Below are 18,002 nucleotides of genomic sequence, written 5' to 3'. Positions count from 1 at the left end.
TGAGAATGTTTTAGCGCTCACTTTATTACAAAAGCTGTAAAACTAAATGCAAACTCAATTTCACTGTATTCGAATATAAAAATATTAATAATATTAATAATACCACTGTGTTATTAGTTTTCCAAACATTTGTATTCAAAAATGACTGGAGGCCAGTTGCAGTGTTGTTGCTTTCTGTGAAGTAGACTGAATAACATTGAGGAAGTGAAAGCAGTTGCATTAGTTTCCAGGCACAACGTGAGCAGTTTCAGAAGGGTCTGATCACATGAAACTTGCAGAGAAAACTTCAAGTCACTGTGAGCTAGTGAAAATGAACCACAGTTTGTCACAAAACCACAGCAGTAATAGATGAGAAAGTCAAGTGTAACTTTAGTGTCATTCCGCCACATGTGTGGACAATTTCAGTGAGGGGGAATTGACTGAAGTTGAAGGCTCTTCCAGCCTGTGGGAAGAAGTGGTTGAGTAGTCTAGCTGAGCAGGCTCTAATACTTCGAAAGCTTCTTCCGCCTCCCCCCCGGTCTATACTTGGTGTGTCCCACAACAAGTTTATTGGTACTAAATCACTAATAGTTATTTACACAATTATTATTTTTTTCTTACTTTTTTTTCTTAGTTTTCATGGAAACTATGATGGATTTTACCTACTTTTGAGAAAAAGAAAGGTCAAAATAATATTTATAATTGATTTGCTATCTTTTATTTATAAATATATTTACTTTCACTCTTGAACAATTTATTTTGATCAGTGAAAGTAAATACAATTTTAACCAGCCTTTTGAATGGTATTGTAGCAGTTTCCTAAACTAACAACAACAGTAATAATATTAATAAATGTTTATTTTTTTAGGAAATACTACAATTTTATTCCAAGACTACACTTTTTAAAGTATTATGCACTGAAAAAAATTATTTCTGCAAAATTGTAGCAAACAATTTGTGTTGAATTTAAGCTAATTAAATTTAATTTAATTTAGAAGTTTTAATTTTATATCAAATTACTGTAAGTAATTTTCAACTTAATTTGTTTGTTTAAATTCAGCCCAAATCAATTGTTTACAACTGCTTACCCTAAAAATAACGAGTGCAAAAATTTTGTAAATCCAAGGAATCATTTTTGAATCATTTTTTTTTGTCACTGAACTAACTTTCAATGTCATGACGTTCACCCGTTGCTCTCCCAACACCAGTGTTTTGAAGAGCAGGATAACTTAATGACTCAATAGGCAAATTAAAATAATTTGCAGTGGATTCTTTATGAATGCTCCAATGACAGCTCTTGTACCTTTATTTCTGAGAATGTAAATTATAATAAATTGCAGTGGATTCTTTATTAATGCTTCAATTATAGTTTGCTGTGCTTAATCATGCTTAAAATTTTGCTTTTAACCACAAATTACATGAATTAAAATATAAAAACAACTCTTAAATAAATGAAACTAAACCTCATTCTCTTTAGCTTTTAGCAGGTATTAATCTGCTGTTAATGTTTCTTAACTCTTATGCACTTGCTTCATTAAGCAGTTATTGCTATTTTGTCTTTTCTTCACCTCTTGTTGTTATTTGCATTTTACAGTATGTAAAGCATTTTGCTCAGCTGTTTTGAATGTGCTCTATTAATGTAGGCTAACAGCCAATAACATTTCACAATTTCACTGTTTATGCAGCATTTGTGAGCAGAAGCATATAATAAAACATTACAAAACTTTACATGTTCCAAACCTTTGACTGGTAGTGTAGCCTGCTTAACACGGTGTTTGTCACTTCTGTGCTTTCAAAACTGCATTAAGAATCAGGAAGTGTGACTATAGGATCCTTTGGACTGAAGACACTCCTTCGCCCCTATATAAAAAAAAAACCTTCAAGTTGTTCCTGCTTCGCTGTCAGCAGCTTCAACGAGAGTGACCCAACTGTGAGGAACCATGGCGGAATCTTTCAAGGAGCAGCTGCAGGAGGCTTTTGAGGATCTGGGTGCTGATAATCTTAGAAAGTTTAAAAGCAAACTGGGCGATCGGAGGCAGGAACCGCGCGTCACAAAGTCTGCAATCGAAAAGCTGAAAGACGAGATCGATCTGGCTGATTTAATGGTCGGCGTGTTCACATCAAAAGACGCGGTTTCTGTAACAGTGGAGATTTTGAGGGCGATCAAGTGTAATGCAGTAGCAGATGATCTATTGAGGAACACAGGGCAATGTAAGTGCAATTGCTATGAATAGATAATAATGCAAAACTAAAATACAGAAGGCGTTTAAGTCTGAAGAAAGCAACTTAAATTTAATCAGAATTGGAATTGTGTATGTACTGTTTGTTAATTGCAAGTTAAAACAACGTAAAAGAATGCAAAACGCAAGTCTGAAGGCGGGAAATTCAGACAGAGGTTTAATCAGATTGACTATGCAAGTTGCAAGCTAAACAACGGAAAATAAATAACATTGCTTGTTTGCAAATAGTTCTTTTTCAGACTTGTGTAAAAGGAAATCAAATTGTAAAATATATTCATTAAATAATTTGCATATATGTTTCCAAACTTAAACTTAGTTTTTACTTTCAATTTCTCTTGACGTCCACTCATTGTCTTCCAGTTCAGTGTTTTGTAGAGCAGAATATCTTAATGACTTACTAGTCTTAAAAGTGGATTCTTTATTAACAAACACCCCAATCTACCTTTAGTTTTATGTGCAATTGAATGTGCAAAATGAATATTTGCTGTAATTAACCCAATCGCTTTTATTGTTTTTCAGCAGAAAGCAAAGGTGCTCCCTCTGATGGTGAGTAAGCGAATCACTTCACTAATCGGCAATGTGGCAGGCCGTTTAAACATTCAGTAGGGGAGAGTGGGGCACTAAGTAACACTTTTTAGTTTTGGCCAAATAATGAACAAAGTAATGGGGTTAGACAAACCATTTGTTTTTTGTTTTTTTACCAACAACACACAAACCTCTCCTACTAATGAGCACAGGTTGTATGATCGCCAGACTTATGGCTTCTGTGCAGTATTGCCAAAAATGCCAGGAGTAAAAATGTTGTTATTTACCCCACCTGTGAGGCAGGGTGTAACAGAGAGAGGTTTAGTTGTTACACGTGCTTAAAAATGCAGATTTTACACAATTAATTTAAATCCAGTTTACTTGAAATAGTAGCTTTATTTCCTCAGTACTTAGCTCAATTAATTTTTTATTCTACAAAGCACAGTGTGTTTATTTAATTATTTATTCATTGGATAAACACATTTAGATATATTTGGATTATTATCCATTATTATACCATGTTTTTATTTCTAGTATTAACAATATAATATATTTTTTGTCTAATAAAAATATTGTGTTTTCCCTAAAACTGGCTAGTGTGTTTTTACATCTTTCAAAATGGTCAATTTTTTTTAGCCTGGAAGATGGTGATCGCAACAATATAAGATTTTACAAACATACTTTTACAGATTTAATTAAATACAAAAATATTGACTATAATAAAAAATACTTTTATGCTGCAAAAATGTTTCTCTTCCAAATTTTTCCAAACTTTTTTAATAATTGGCAGGAAGACATCTGCCGACACTGGTGAAAAAATCGGAAGCATGCCATGGTCATCCCTGAGCAAACACATTAAAAGTCTGTGTAACATTTTACCCCAAAATACTTTGTGCCCCACGCTTCCCTTTATAGATTTGCTGCAATAGTGTTTCTCAACCATGGTCTTGGAAGACCTTCAGCTCTGCATATTTCCATGTCTCCTTAACCAAACACACCTGATTGAGATCATCAGCTCATTAGCAGAGACCAGTGGCGGGTTTAGTCATGGCAATATGGGCGATCGCCTTAGGCGGTATCTTGCTTGGGGTGGCATGGGAAGAAAAAAAAGTGCCCCAGTAAAAGGTTTGAGATAAGATTTACTTTATGCAAGTGTATTAATTTAGAGTGGTTATCCCAGAATAAAGGCGTTAGGGGCCGTTCACATTTGGTGTCTTTTGCACACGCAAGTTTGTTATACTCTATGTGCAATCGATAGAGCGCTGGTGGAAACAAACTGGCACATGTGCGCAGAAAGCCATTACCGCACGCCTCACAGGCGCTGCTCCTGATCCCTGTTGTTTACATGCACGCCGATGTGCGTCAACATGCAATTCAACAAAACTAAAATTTACATCATTGGATGATGATGTTACTTTGAGCAAGCATGGCTCTGAAGCAGAAAAGAGGAATAATGATGAGTCAGGGAGGTAACTAAGACTTCATAACATTAATTCTCGGCCATAAGTCAGGTCTAAGACAACGGATAATTCTATTAAACATATATTTTTTGTATTCTATAGAACTGTCATAATTAATATTCATGCAAAATTCTTAAATTATTATTTATGTATTGTTCTACATTGTTTTTCAGTTACATTAAGGATTCATTTCTGTTATTTATTTAGAATAATAATTGTATAATACTAATATATTTATTGTATTTATGATAATTATTTTAACTGTATATATTTAAAATATATATTTAAATATTTTAAATATATATAAAGTCAACCACATAGTGTCTTTATTTCTTGGGGGATGGAAAGGGGGTATGCTTGGGGTGGTTTCGCCCAGGGTGCCATTTAAACTAGAGCCACTACTGGCAGAGACTGAAAGGTCTGGGTGTGATGGATAAAGGAAACACTCAAAACATGCAGTATTGGTGGTCTTCCAGGAACGTGGGTGAGAAACACTGCTGTAGTTTAACAATTGTCACATTTTACAATAAGGTTTCTTTAGTTAGTATATTTACTAACAGGAACTAAAAATTATCAAATCATGTACAGCCTTTATTAATAATCGTTCAATATTTAGTAATGCGTTATTAAAATACAAATTCATACTTGTTAACATTAGTTAATGTACTGAGTTAACATGAACTAACAATTTTCAACTAACATTAATAAACATGAATAAACATTATAATAAATGTATAATTCATGTTAATAGATACATTAGGTAATATTAACTAATACAAACTAATTGATAATTGTTACTAATCAATATGTTTTATTTGTATTTCAACAGAAAGCAAAGGTGCTTCCTCTAAGGGTGAGTAATGGATCACTTCACTGATCAGCAAAAAAGCAGGGAGGTTTAACATTCAATATAAACATTTACTGTAATAAATCAATTGTCACACTTTACAATAAGGTTTCATTGGTTAATGTATTTACTAACATGAACTAATAATTATCAAAACATGTACTGCCTTTATTAATCATTGTTCAATATTTAGTAATGTGTAATTTATAATACAAATCCATGCTTGTTAACTTTAGTCCATGCATCGTGTGTTAACATGAATGACTTTATTAATGAAGTAACATTAACAAACATGAACAAAAACTGTAAAAATGTATCATGTTAATAAATACATTAACTGATAATAACTAATTGTTGTATAGCGTTACCAAATCAATAACTTTTATTTGTTTTTCAGCTGTAAGCAAAGTTGCTTTCTCCAAGGGTAAGTGAATCACTTCACTAATCTGCAATATGGCAAGCCATTTTAACATTTAACACGCCCTCAATCTAGTGACATGTTTTCCATTAAGTAGATTTACTAGTAGCCTATATATTCACTACATAATAATACTTATTTGATATGTACAAGTAGCCTACATTTAAAAAACACAACATATACATGTATTAATTTAGCAGACACTTTTGTCAAAACTGAGGAGTAACACACAAGTAACAAAGAAATGAATGCATACTATCTAATTATCTAATTAAAAAAAACTTGTATCACATCAATAAATGCAATTTACTATATATTTTTACTGTAATTTTACTTTATAATTTTACTATAATACTATTTCATCTAGTGTCTATTTAATATGTATTTAATATGCAGGTACTAGTGATGATCTAATGATTCCACACTAGTATCTGTTATTGTGTATGTAAAAATATTATTATTGGTACCTGATGAATAACTACTAGAGGAGTATATAGCAAAACATGTACTCACGATTGAAATACATTGTCAAATCTGAATGGTTGATATCTCATTGACAGATCCCCATAGATATCAATGGCAAAATGTGACATTGTTCACTACTAATAATTGAGTGGTTACACTCAAAATATTCCTAAACTTTTTTGGGATAACTTAATTGTTTTATGTTTGATCCACTTCCATTTGTAAAAACAATTAAATTAACTTAATGGATTTGTTTTGGGACAACATGAAGGAATTGAAGTAAGTACTGGTATCTACTAAGTAGCATTAACATTTAAATAAGTATGTCAATAATAAGTAATCAATAAATAATCAATAATAAAAAGTAATCAATATCTAATCTAAAAGATATTAGTAACTAAAAAAGTAAGTACTAGTTACAGCTAGCAAAATTCATGTGACTCAAATCCAGCCCACATACTGCAAGGAATGAGCAGTCCGCTTCTGTTTGTCAGATCTGGGCCGCAATTCGGCCATAGCAATACTGCATATCAGCCAGAATTCAACCAAATGAACCAGAACTGACCCTATTCTGGGCTAGATCCGGCCCACACCAGAGACTTACATCCAGACCACTTACTTAATGGATTAATAGCTCTGGGGTGGTCCGCTTCTGTTTGGCAGATGTGGGCCACAAATTAGCAATATTACCACCCATATCTGCCATGTCAAAGAGCTATGGTTTAACTCCTAAAATTATCAAATGATCACTGTACTTTATCTTTTCTAAAAATGACCTATCATATGTTTTAGGATAACAGTACCATACGTGCCACATCTTACCTCAGCTGCTTTGAGCTTGCACCATTTTTATCCAGAGATACTTGCCCATATTTGTCATATCTCCTCTGGGCAACTTTAGGCTCAGTCACATTTGCCAAAGCTTACTGTGTCGAATATTCACCAAAAGTGGCCCACATATATTTTTAGATAACTGGGCCACATATGTCATATCTTCTCTGGGCCACTTTAAGCTAACAGCCACATTAGCCAGAGCTTACTGTGCTGAATATTCACCAAAAGTGGCCCACATATGTTTTAGGACAACTGGGCCACATTTGCCATGTATTCTATGGGCCACTATAGGCTCAAATCCACAATAGCCTAAGCTTACTGTGCCGAATATTCACCAAAAGAGGTCCACATATGTTTTAAGATAACTAGACCACATTTTCCATATCTTTTCTGAGTCACTATAGGCTAGCAGCCACATTGGGCAGAGTTAACTGTGCCAAATATTTGCCAAAAGTGGCCCACAAATCTCCTAAGATAACTGGGCCACATTTGCACCTACACATGTGAGCCCCTTTGGGTTTAGACCCAGATCACCCTTAAATGACTATGCCTCATTTTTGCCAACTGTGGCGCATATTTGTTCTTCGTCATTTGGGCCAAATTGACCATTTTCTACATGGGCCACATTAGGCTCACATTCAGATTACATTTTGCCACAAGTGCCAAATCTTTGCCTTAAATGGTCCATATATGAAATAGAATCCTTGGCCCCCTTTACAAGTAGGTGGGCTACTTCAGGCTCACATTCATTTTGTCTGGGCTGAAGGAATACCACCAGTGCCACATAACTACCCAAAGTGGGCCACATTTGTATGCTATCTGAGTTAGCTTTAAAAATAGTATGCTTTTAAAGATTAAATATTAAAACAGCTTGCCATATTGACCAATACGATTTAAATGTTCATATGTAATTTTTTAATTTTTAATCTCCAGCATCCTGTCTGACCATGTGAACATCTACCTTTATTTCACAGTAAACTTCATCGATGAGCACTGGAAAGAATTGATAGACCGAGTTAATAATGTGGACCCCATCCTAGATATACTTCGGCAGAAAAAAGTCATCACAAATGAGGATTACTGTACCATTCGTAATAAGGAGACTCCTCAAAAGAAGATGAGAGAGTTATTAACAGGCCCAATCACATGTGCTGGCAACAAAGGGAAAGAAGTCTTGTATGATGCTCTCAGAGAGAGCAATAAATTCCTGATGGATGACCTTGAGGATGCTGAGTGAAGATTAAATCCTCTCAATCTGCATACTTTTTTTTAGATTTAGAGTTTTTTTTTAAACGTCTTCATTACAATATGAAATACCAATTTATGAAAATGGCTGTATTATAACATGTCATTGTTTAAAACTTAAATTACACATCTCAAAGTCATTGGTTTGGATATTTTTTAAAACTGTTTATTGTTTTTTTTTTTTTTACAAATGTCACAATAATTTGCATGGTAAAAAAAAACAAACATTAAATTTTCTTTGGGAAACACTTGTCCAGTGTATTGAAGAAATGTCTTCGCTAGCTTATCTTTTTTCACACAGTCAGTAAAGCAAATAACAAACCATATCATAATGAATTGTTCAGTTAAATATTCAGACTCGTATTCCTGGTTCTGATGTGAATATAATCTATTAGCTTGTTAATATAATGTTATTAATTTTCAATCGGCGTGTGACTTAAATAGTTCACAAAAAAGATTCTAACATTATTTACTCATTATTTGTTATTTAAAATGTCTTTTTTTTTGTTGACTTCCATTTTATATATGAGCAATATCACTTGTAGCAGTGCGATATGGCTGTATATTGGCACTGGTGGGAGGCATGTGTAGTGTCCCATGAGTGACAAAAATACAGCCACATTGCACTGCTACAAGTGTAATATCGCGTTTATACACCAGTTTGACAGCATAATCTTGCAAAAAAAATCAAATAGAGAGTCTAAAAATCCTTTTGTAAGAGGAACTACTTTCTTCTGCCATTCATTCATTCACATCTGCAGCTGATGGTCAGAATAGCAGAAATCATTGCTACTTTACAAACGTCATTTTAGAGCTAGTATTTGAATGATTCTCTAGCGTAATGTCTAAAGTGATGACAAAAAAGTGATTTTACTGACATTTTAAGATTATGAAGTTGAAGGTTATTAAATGCCTTCAGTCTACAGAGCTTTCCCAGTATTTCTCTGTTGCAATCACAATAATTAACCTAAAAAAAAAAAAGCCAAAGCAAAGCAAACACTATATATTACTATTGTGTTTGCGATAAGGACAAATGCTAAAAACATGCAGGGATTTCTTCTTTCTGTCTTTTTACTGAACTAGTCGGCACTACTTATAAGAAACACTCATTAACTACTCGTTAGAAACAAACAGGAAACTCATTAGAAACCAACCAAAAAGCAACTCAGGGTTATACAGAGAGTGGCAAACACAAAATACATACATTCCTGATATGTGAGTACCATTTCACACAGAATACACTACAATTATATGGTATACATACAGCACTACAACATACAAAAGAGAGAGGTCGACTTAGAAAGTCATTTACCAGTTTAATAATGATTAGATCAGCTGTAATTTAAAATTATGCTGTTTTTCTCCTCTAAGGGCTTATTATGTGGTCTCTGTCGCCATCTTGTGCATGGACAACGTCAACCATCTTTACTCTGCTCAGTATGACTGATGGATGCAGACTCCGAAATTATAAATATTTAAAATAAGCACTATCCTTATAAATAAACTGCATTGTTGCAATCTAAACAACAACATTCCCATTTGAAAAAGCCTCAAAAGAACATTGTTGTCTAACAACTGCAATATTTATCAAACTAGTAAGTTTATTGATCTGCTGTCACTCTATGTGGGCAGAGTAATACACAAGGGTGAGTATGAGTGCTGTTATTACTGGAATATCGCACAGATATCAGTTAATCAGATTCGAGAACCAGACAGAACTTTTGTATGAATATGTATATACTTTTTTTTTTTCAAGGAACAACTTGAGTATGTGATTATAAATGCAGTGCTATACTCCTCATCTCTCTTCATACTTTTATATTCATCTAAAATTCTGTCTTTGTTAATGACTATTGATTTTAAGTTTATTGAGTCAATGCACCTCAATATTGAGTCAATGCACCTTTAACAATTTGCTCAAATATGCCAGTACAAATATGATAGCAATATGACAATAAGATGTTTGATGGTGGTGTATTTTAATAAATACTGACATCTGTGGATTGTTGAGTAATCATCATACAGACTATTTCAGACAAAGCTTTATACAGTATGCAAGATGTGGTATGTAGAATCCTTTTCTTTTTTTTTTACAGTTTGTTTTTGATCCTATTCACTTTTGTCAGGTGTGTTTGACCTGATGAATCACAACGGTTTCAGCTAGAAGACGTCTTCGATGTTCCTCAGTTAATTACATGGATGACTTGATGGGTGAGTAAAGAAATGTCAGCTTATTTACATTTTAGGTCCTTTACCATTATGGATCAAATACATAGATAATCACATAGAAAACTTATAATAATTTCATTATGCATCATCTGTCGGCCATATTGGAAAGTTAAATGTTAACAATGCCGCTAAACCAAATGAAACTCGCATATTTTGCTGATTATTGCTGCTGAAAATAATCAATTATTGTCATGTTTTAGTTACTAATCAATCAGACTTCGAACGAAAAAACCAAGCATATAACAAAAAGGTGTTTGTAATTGGCCAAACAGAACCAAGATTTGCAGTGCAAGTATTGACAACATTCAATGTTAAGCTAAAATTTTAATTAAACTCATCAGACATTTCTTTTTACCAACTATTAAATTCAGTTGGTCAAAATATTGCACCCTTACCTGCTTACTAAGTGCTTCTTTATAAAATTTAGCAGCTTCTATGCTTTTTCTCCCATGGTTTACACAGCAAAAACGTGCAGAACAACATATTCAGTGGTACATTAACCATGCAATCTATGCTGTTGTTTACATCAGAGTACCATAGCATATTGCATATTTGCAACTGACCAAATCTTGTCTTAAGTGCAATCCCTCTATAGGTTTACTAACCAAAACTAGTTATTCCAAATACACGCCATCACAAGGATCCTTTGAGTCAATGAGTCTGTGACAAACAACGAAAAGATGAAAAAAATGTAATCAGAAATGGGTCAAATGGAAAAATGCGTGTTGTGTGGCTAAAAAAAAATGGAGGCTTACTTGTTTTGAGAGCGTGCAGCTTTTCTGGCCTCTCGAGCTTCGTTCTCTGCTGATATCTTCTTATAGCAGTAAATAAGCACTCCAAACATCCATAACTGCAGGACCACGATCAACACGTACATCATAATCTCGGAGATCACAGCCACTAGTTCACGGTTGGCTGAGAAGGAGCATCAAATTCAGATATAAACTTTAAACTTAAATACAAATATTACTAGCTCAACACAAATTTGTTACTTGTCAGTACTTAAAGGGACAACTCACCCAAAAATGATGGTCACTGTGTACTTTTTCAGTTTCTTTCCTCTGTTGAACAGTAGATATTTTGAAAAATGAGGGTAACTGGGACTTATTGACTGCTTCTGAAATGGCATGTTTTCCTATTTTATACACTTACCGGCCACTTTATTAGGTACACCTGTCCAAACCGCAGTTTTAACCAAGCATCAGAATGGGAAAGAAAGGTGATTTAAGTGACTTTAAACGTGGTATGGTTGTTGGTTCCAGACAGGCTGGTCTGAGTATTTCAGAAACTGCTGATTTACTGGGATTTTCACGCACAACCATCTCTAGGGTTTACAGAGAATGGTCTGAAAAAAAGAAAATCTTGTTGATGCCAGAGGTCAGAGCAGAATGGCTAGACTGGTTCGAGCTGCAGGCAACAGTAACTCAAATAACCACTCGTTACAACCGATGTAGGCAGAAGAGCATCTCTGAATGCACATGTCCAACCTTGAGGCAGATGGGCTACAGCAGCAGAAGAACACACCGGGTGCCACTTTCCGCAATCACCCTGATTTTTCAAAATATCTTCCTTTGTGTTTAACAGGTTTTGAATAAATAGAGGATGAGTAAATGATTGCATAATTAAATTTTTTGGGTGAACTATCCCTTTAAAAGAGTCTCACCTTCATCCACCACTGTGAGCTCCACCTCTTTGTTTATAATCACATTCTCGTCGTACAGAGACAGATGCAGTGTCCGGTTGAAAGTACAGAGGTAAGTCCCACTGTCGTTATGTGTGACATTATGAATGAAGACGGTGCCAACTTGCACATCTTTTGTCCCTGTGGTGCCTTGCCACTCCAACCTTTCCTTAAATTGTTCATGAAGAATGGTAGGGTTTGGATGTCTATAAAGGAAAATCTGAGAGGAACAGATGTGAGGACATTCACCTGAAATCTTTTAGCTAAAGGCACAACATGTATGATTTTTTAAATTAAAATATTGTAATATATTTTGCTGACTTAAATGATTCTAAATGTTTCAAAGAATGTTCAAATCAAGAGAAATAAGCCATTTTAACTGGTGACATGGAGTGTGTCCTGAGTGGCCATACTAACAAGCCAGGCTCATTGCGAATACATACCCAGGTCTACATTTCTGAGGACAGCGAAATATGTAACTGGAGGTATTTGTCTTCTCGCAATTTTGTTTTGCAAATTCCCCAGAGGCCGCTGTGTACACTTTGATGATCTCAAATTTGTCTCGTGCGAATCCACCAGAGGGCGCCATATACACTTCAGCAACTGCTGACTATCATTGTACGATGCCTCATTTGGGAAAAGAAAGATGTAGTGACGAGTGTTTCCAAAAATCCTTAGTTTCTCTGTCGCAGATACATTGTTTGAACCACGTTAGTTGTAACAAAAATCGTCCATAATGATCCTCTAAGCAGGGTGGAGTAACTACTTTTAGAGAAGAACCCCATAATTTCTTTATGCAAATTATATTGTTTTACACACACATGCATTTAAAATAAAATCCAATATTAGTTTTGGTAAACACATGCACTCGCTTTCCATATTAATTGAAATATATGTAAACTGCTCATATAGGACAAATGTTTCTTTTACAATATTGAGAACATTACATATTCTATTCTAATACATAAAATCGCTTGCAAAAGCTAACACATATTCTAATATCATATATAAATCATATAAATAAATAAACAAATAAATAATGAGGCTATTTGTTAAGAAATTATATTTAATATTTATTATTTATTAGGGAATGAGAAAACTCCCACTTTAATAATAATATTGTTTGTTTGTTTGTTTTTGTTTTTCTCCACATGATGTCGCCAGTTTCTTCTGTTTGGGGTTCATTAGAGTTAATCTTGTTCAGCTGTGGTGTGTTAGACTAGCACATTCATCCCACCCTCTTGTCTTCACTTATCACTTGGTTTTTTAGAGTTTGATGTGCTCTCGCCCTTGCCATAAGTTCTCTACCCAGATTCTAATTATTACCTTTCTTCGATTTGTTATTTGTATTTTTGATTAAAGTGCCCTTGCTCTATGGAGAACTTTGTTTGTTATCTGCTTGGCTGTAGTCAGTCTTGTAGACTTCCTATGTTTTTGCTTATCTGCATTTTTTTGATGATACTGTTGGACTTCCTAAATAAACACCCTTTTTTCAACTAGACCTTGTGCCTTGGCAGTTGGGTTCATCACCTCTTCCTGTGGGTAAATCGTAGAACATTGGTTTCCCACACTAGAGACCCAGGTCCGAGCCTCTGCTTATCACAGCTTCTCCATTTAAACCACGTGGAAAAGCTAGGTTGCTGTCGGAAGTGGTGTTAGTGAGGCCAGCAGAGGGTGCTCAACCTGTTAATGGGTCCTAATGCCCCAGTATAATGAAGGGAACTGTATACTGCTCAGAGAGTGCCATCTTTCGAATGAGACGTTTAACTCTCTGTGGTCGTTGAATGTCCTTCGAAAATAGTAGGGTTTCTGGCCACATTTGCCCACATGGCCTCCTAACCATATGATAATTGGCTTCATCACTCTGTCTCCTCGCCAGCAATCAGTGTGGTGTGTGGTCTGGTGTAATATGGCTGCCGTCACGTCATCCAGGTGGATACTGCACACTGGTGGTGAATGAGGAGATTCCCCCCAATGTGTAAAGTGCTTTGAGTGTCCAGAAAAGTGCTATATAAATGTAAGGAATTATTAATATTATTATTATTATTGTTGTTGTTATCATCATTATTATTATTATTAAGAACTGGATGCAATGAACTGTGCCATAATAAAAGCTCTGCTGCTTTTGTGGTGCATTTTGTTGTCTCTTATCTGTAATTGCTTCAGCGTCTTGTTTCACTTTTACGGCTTTCAGCCTTGGTGCTCAATAACACTGAATGTGCTTTTCTGTTCGAAGAACGCGAGGCAAGAAACATGGCAAGTAAAAAAGTATTGGGTGTGCTTTTAATGTCGCTAAGCAAACACACAATCAACTGCATATTGTGTGCGAGCGCTGCTGTTGATATTGTTGGAATTGTAATATTTATTTATAATATTTTGATTAAAGATATGTAAAGTCACACAGCTACGAATAACCCAAACCAGCGACATATTGTCTCTCCTCCATCTTTAAAAGTCTCCATACTTGTCTTGACAACACAAACACTGCTGTCACCTCAGTGGAAACCCCGCCTCTGCTTTCATTTGATTGGAGAATTAAAAAGACACGACTGACAGCGAGTTTTTCCACTCAGAGTTGACTCTTTCCAACTGCAGGTGCAGCGCACAACGACAAAAACGCAATAAACAGCATGCAAAACGCCTCTCAATGCAAAAAGTGCGTCCAGTGTGATCAAAGCCTTACTCTGCTTTATACAGCTATGATAATAACTGTTGAATACATGAACATTATTTCTGCAGTAAAATAAAATGAAGACCACAACTCCCATGATTCCACACTTAGTCACTGCATCATCGAACTATGCCATTGTTTGTTGTGACTTTGTGCACTCTAGTGGTGAAAATGACGTACTGTGCCTTTAAGTTAAATTAGCAGCACTCTATACTTTGTTATAAACATTTGTTGAAAATTCTGTTTGCTGACTGAACAACCTGACAGCATGCTTTTTGATCCACAGTAGCACTACTAACCTGGATGAACTCCTCATCTCCAGGTGGTTTGAAGTGCCAGCTCACGATAGCAGAAGCAGGCACTTCTTCTCTTCTTTTGCAGGAAATGCATCCTAATGTGAAACTCTCTCCTGCCACTGCTTCTGTCATGGAATCCACTTCAGCACATCCAGTTTGGCCCTGCGGCACTACAGGTGAGACATAAATGGGTAATGATAGAAATACATTGATCATGGATCTTTTTTTAATCCTAAATCGTCAAGGTACAAAGACACAAATGTGCAACAATTATATAAAATATGTTAATGTAAATGTAATGTAATGTAATGTGTGTATTTATATAGCGCATTTATTGTGTATGGCAATACACCCAAAGCGCTTCACAATCATGAGGGGGGGTCTCTCCACACCACCACCAGTGTGCAGCATCCACTTGGATGATGCGACGGCTGCCACAGGACAACGGCGCCAGTGCGCTCACCACACACCAGCTATTGGTGGAGTGGAGGGACAGTGATAGAGCCAATTTGGTGGGGAGGGGATGATTGGGAGGCCATGATCGTAAGGGCCGATAGAGGGACTTTGGCCAGGACACCGGGGTTATACCCCTGCTCTTTCTCGAGAAGGGCCTTGGGATTTTTAATGACCACAGAGAGTCAGGACCTCGGTTTAACGTCTCATCCGAAAGACGGCGCCCACTGACAGTTTAGTGTCCCCTTCACTTTTACTGGGGCATTAGGACTCACACAGACCACAGGTTGAGCGCCCCCTGCTGGCCTCACTAACACCACTTCCAACAGCAACCTAGTGTTCCCTAGTGGTCTCCCATCCAGGTACTGACCAGGCTCAGCCCTGCTTAGCTTCAGTGAGTAACCGGTCTTGGGCTGCAGGGTGACATATGTTTATAATATATAAATACACACATTACATTACATTACATTATAAAATATGTTCATAGAGCATCCCATTATGGAGTAAGTTTAGATTCAAGTTAGTAAGTTAGATTCAAAGGGTTAACTGTTGTAAAAAAAGAAAATCTGGTAAAATCTTAAATAATCTGGTTAAATCTTAAAGACTTTAATGTCATAATTTAACAATAACTTTCTTCTTAAATTAAAATTTTTATAAGGCTCCAAGTGTATACATTTTCTAACAGAGGCTTATTCTGAAAATGTACCGCTATATACATTTCTGGAGAGTGCCAAATACTCTACAGGCTTACACACACATACACAACTGCAGCTTGACAATCACTGCCCAACCCCACATTCCATGCCTTTGTGTGCTTTCACCCACCGGTGTGGGTAGGCGGGTTTGTGACCAGTGCCTCTTGGCTCCAGGACCAGATGGCTGCTGCCTATATCGGACTATATCCACATCCCCTGTTGCGATGTGATGTCTATGTGCTTGTGCTGGGGCTTTGCCCCCCCTCAAACTCACACTGTCCTACTTCAAGGAAAGTGTGAGAGGGGCTTCTTTTCACCTCTGACTCCCCTAATGTTTCTTATTTCCACTTTCTAAAAGCTGCCTCTCATTGACCTGTCTTCCCCTGAAATGTATGATGTTTGTGTATGGTTGGGGGGGTCCATTTTCACTGCATGTAAAAGTTTATGTGACAAATAAAGGCTTTTCTTCTTCATTATTATCATCAGGAGCTTTTTTTTGCGGTTTTTGTTTTCACAAATCCACCAGAGGGCGCTGTGCTTTTTGAGATCCCACATTTCTCTCGCGAGTGCCATTCGCACCTGCTGTTCTTAAGTAAATCCACTAGAGGCTGCTGTTGACTGACTGAATGACTGACTGACCAATCGACTGACCCACCATCCTCCTTTCCTAAACCCAACCTATAGTGTTTTCAAAAGCACCGATTGACCCGTGGGAAGCTACAAACTGGTAACAGCAGAAAAGCCATCCACAAGGAGGTAAGCGGTCAGCTGGTTACCGCGAAAAGCAATGGTGTCATACTGCCCTGTAGCGTTTTACTGACGAAAAGCAGCCATACATACTTCTGGCTGCATAGATCGCGATCTCAAAAAATGTTTATAGGGGTATGTTTTCAGAATGAGCCTGTGGCACTTTCATGGCTAAGAATATGTTGTTTTTATGGTCTTCAAAATGAAATAACTCAACATAAACAGAAGAGCCTAAGAATAATGTTCATTTTCGATGGACATTTGGAGGTTTTTAACTCGTATTTTCATGTTATTTGAGAATTTTTCTTATTTGCTTGGAAAGTTTTTTACAGGTTTTAATTTATATGCTCCTGTTTTCTGATTTTATCAAAAGATAAATGTAGAATCTTTAAAAGTATAGAATGTTACACTGTAAATGCTGGGTTCCACACTTTCATGTTGTCCCAACACAAATCAATCAAATTAACTTGATTGTTTTTACAAGTTTAAGTAGATTGAGGATAAAAAAGAACCTCAAGAATTGTTGATTCAGCTCATGTTAAATAAGTAGTTTGGACAAGCAGCAAAAATATTTTTGAGTGTAGCTTAACTATTGATGGCCTATAAAATGCACATGATTAATAAAAGGTTAAAAATCCACTTTAATTTTACCTAACACTTAAAATCCAATTTAACCTCAAACATATGATCATCATTATGTTCTTTAAATAATTTTAGCATTAAAAGTGTGGTTTCATATTGGGATGTTTAATAACTTACCTTGAATACAAAAGATGCAAACAGACAAAAACGAAATGAGTCCCAGCGTCATTTTTCCAGTTCACACTGCTGTATAAACTGATTTGAAATACCGTGTCTCAAGTCTTGTCTTATTTATTTTCAGTTTCCCACACACTACAAGACGACAATAACTTTTCTTATTTTAAATCCAAAAGACATTGCTTTAGACGATTATTTCTTCAGTATTTATTACTTTTAAATAAATCCTTCAGCCTCCAAATTATTGAAAAAGTTTTGAAATAATATCGCGTCACAGTAAAACAGACAGTGTCTTGCAGTAGACTTTGACGTTTAGGAGAGCTAATTATAAACCGTGTGAATCCTTGTGCTCGCAATCATGACGGAATTTGAGAAGTGACTTTCAGATGCGTCCAGTTGCTGCTCACATGGCAGGCCTTTTTATCATTTAGCCACGATTATTCAGCCTTTATTTTATA

At 35.8% G+C, this 18,002-nt stretch overlaps 2 protein-coding genes across 3 annotated transcripts; one reads left to right on the top strand and one right to left on the bottom strand.

Annotated features, from left to right (window-relative positions):
• The first annotated feature begins 1,869 nt into the window (after positions 1-1,869).
• Positions 1,870-8,259, top strand: pycard (PYD and CARD domain containing). Its single transcript, NM_131495.3, has 5 exons — positions 1,870-2,190; positions 2,739-2,765; positions 5,034-5,057; positions 5,449-5,475; positions 7,743-8,259. The coding sequence occupies exons 1-5, from the start codon at positions 1,920-1,922 to the stop codon at positions 8,003-8,005; spliced, it is 612 nt and encodes a 203-aa protein (NP_571570.3). The 5' UTR covers positions 1,870-1,919; the 3' UTR covers positions 8,006-8,259.
• si:ch211-225p5.8 lies at positions 8,158-17,867 on the bottom strand. Of its 2 annotated transcripts, XR_012391464.1 has the most exons (6): positions 17,545-17,867; positions 14,894-15,060; positions 11,906-12,143; positions 10,998-11,157; positions 8,669-10,902; positions 8,158-8,571 (listed from the first exon to the last, which is right to left on the bottom strand). XR_012391464.1 is itself a non-coding variant. In NM_001111151.1 (5 exon segments), coding segments are annotated over 5 exon segments (663 nt in total). In that variant the 5' UTR covers positions 17,597-17,853; the 3' UTR covers positions 8,158-10,856.
• Between the last annotated feature and the right edge of the window lie 135 nt (positions 17,868-18,002).

The sequence above is a fragment of the Danio rerio genome, chromosome 16 (genome assembly GCF_049306965.1).
Source record: "Danio rerio strain Tuebingen ecotype United States chromosome 16, GRCz12tu, whole genome shotgun sequence".
NCBI classification, from domain to species: Eukaryota; Metazoa; Chordata; class Actinopteri; order Cypriniformes; family Danionidae; genus Danio; species Danio rerio.
This window is presented reverse-complemented; position numbering and strand designations above follow the sequence as displayed.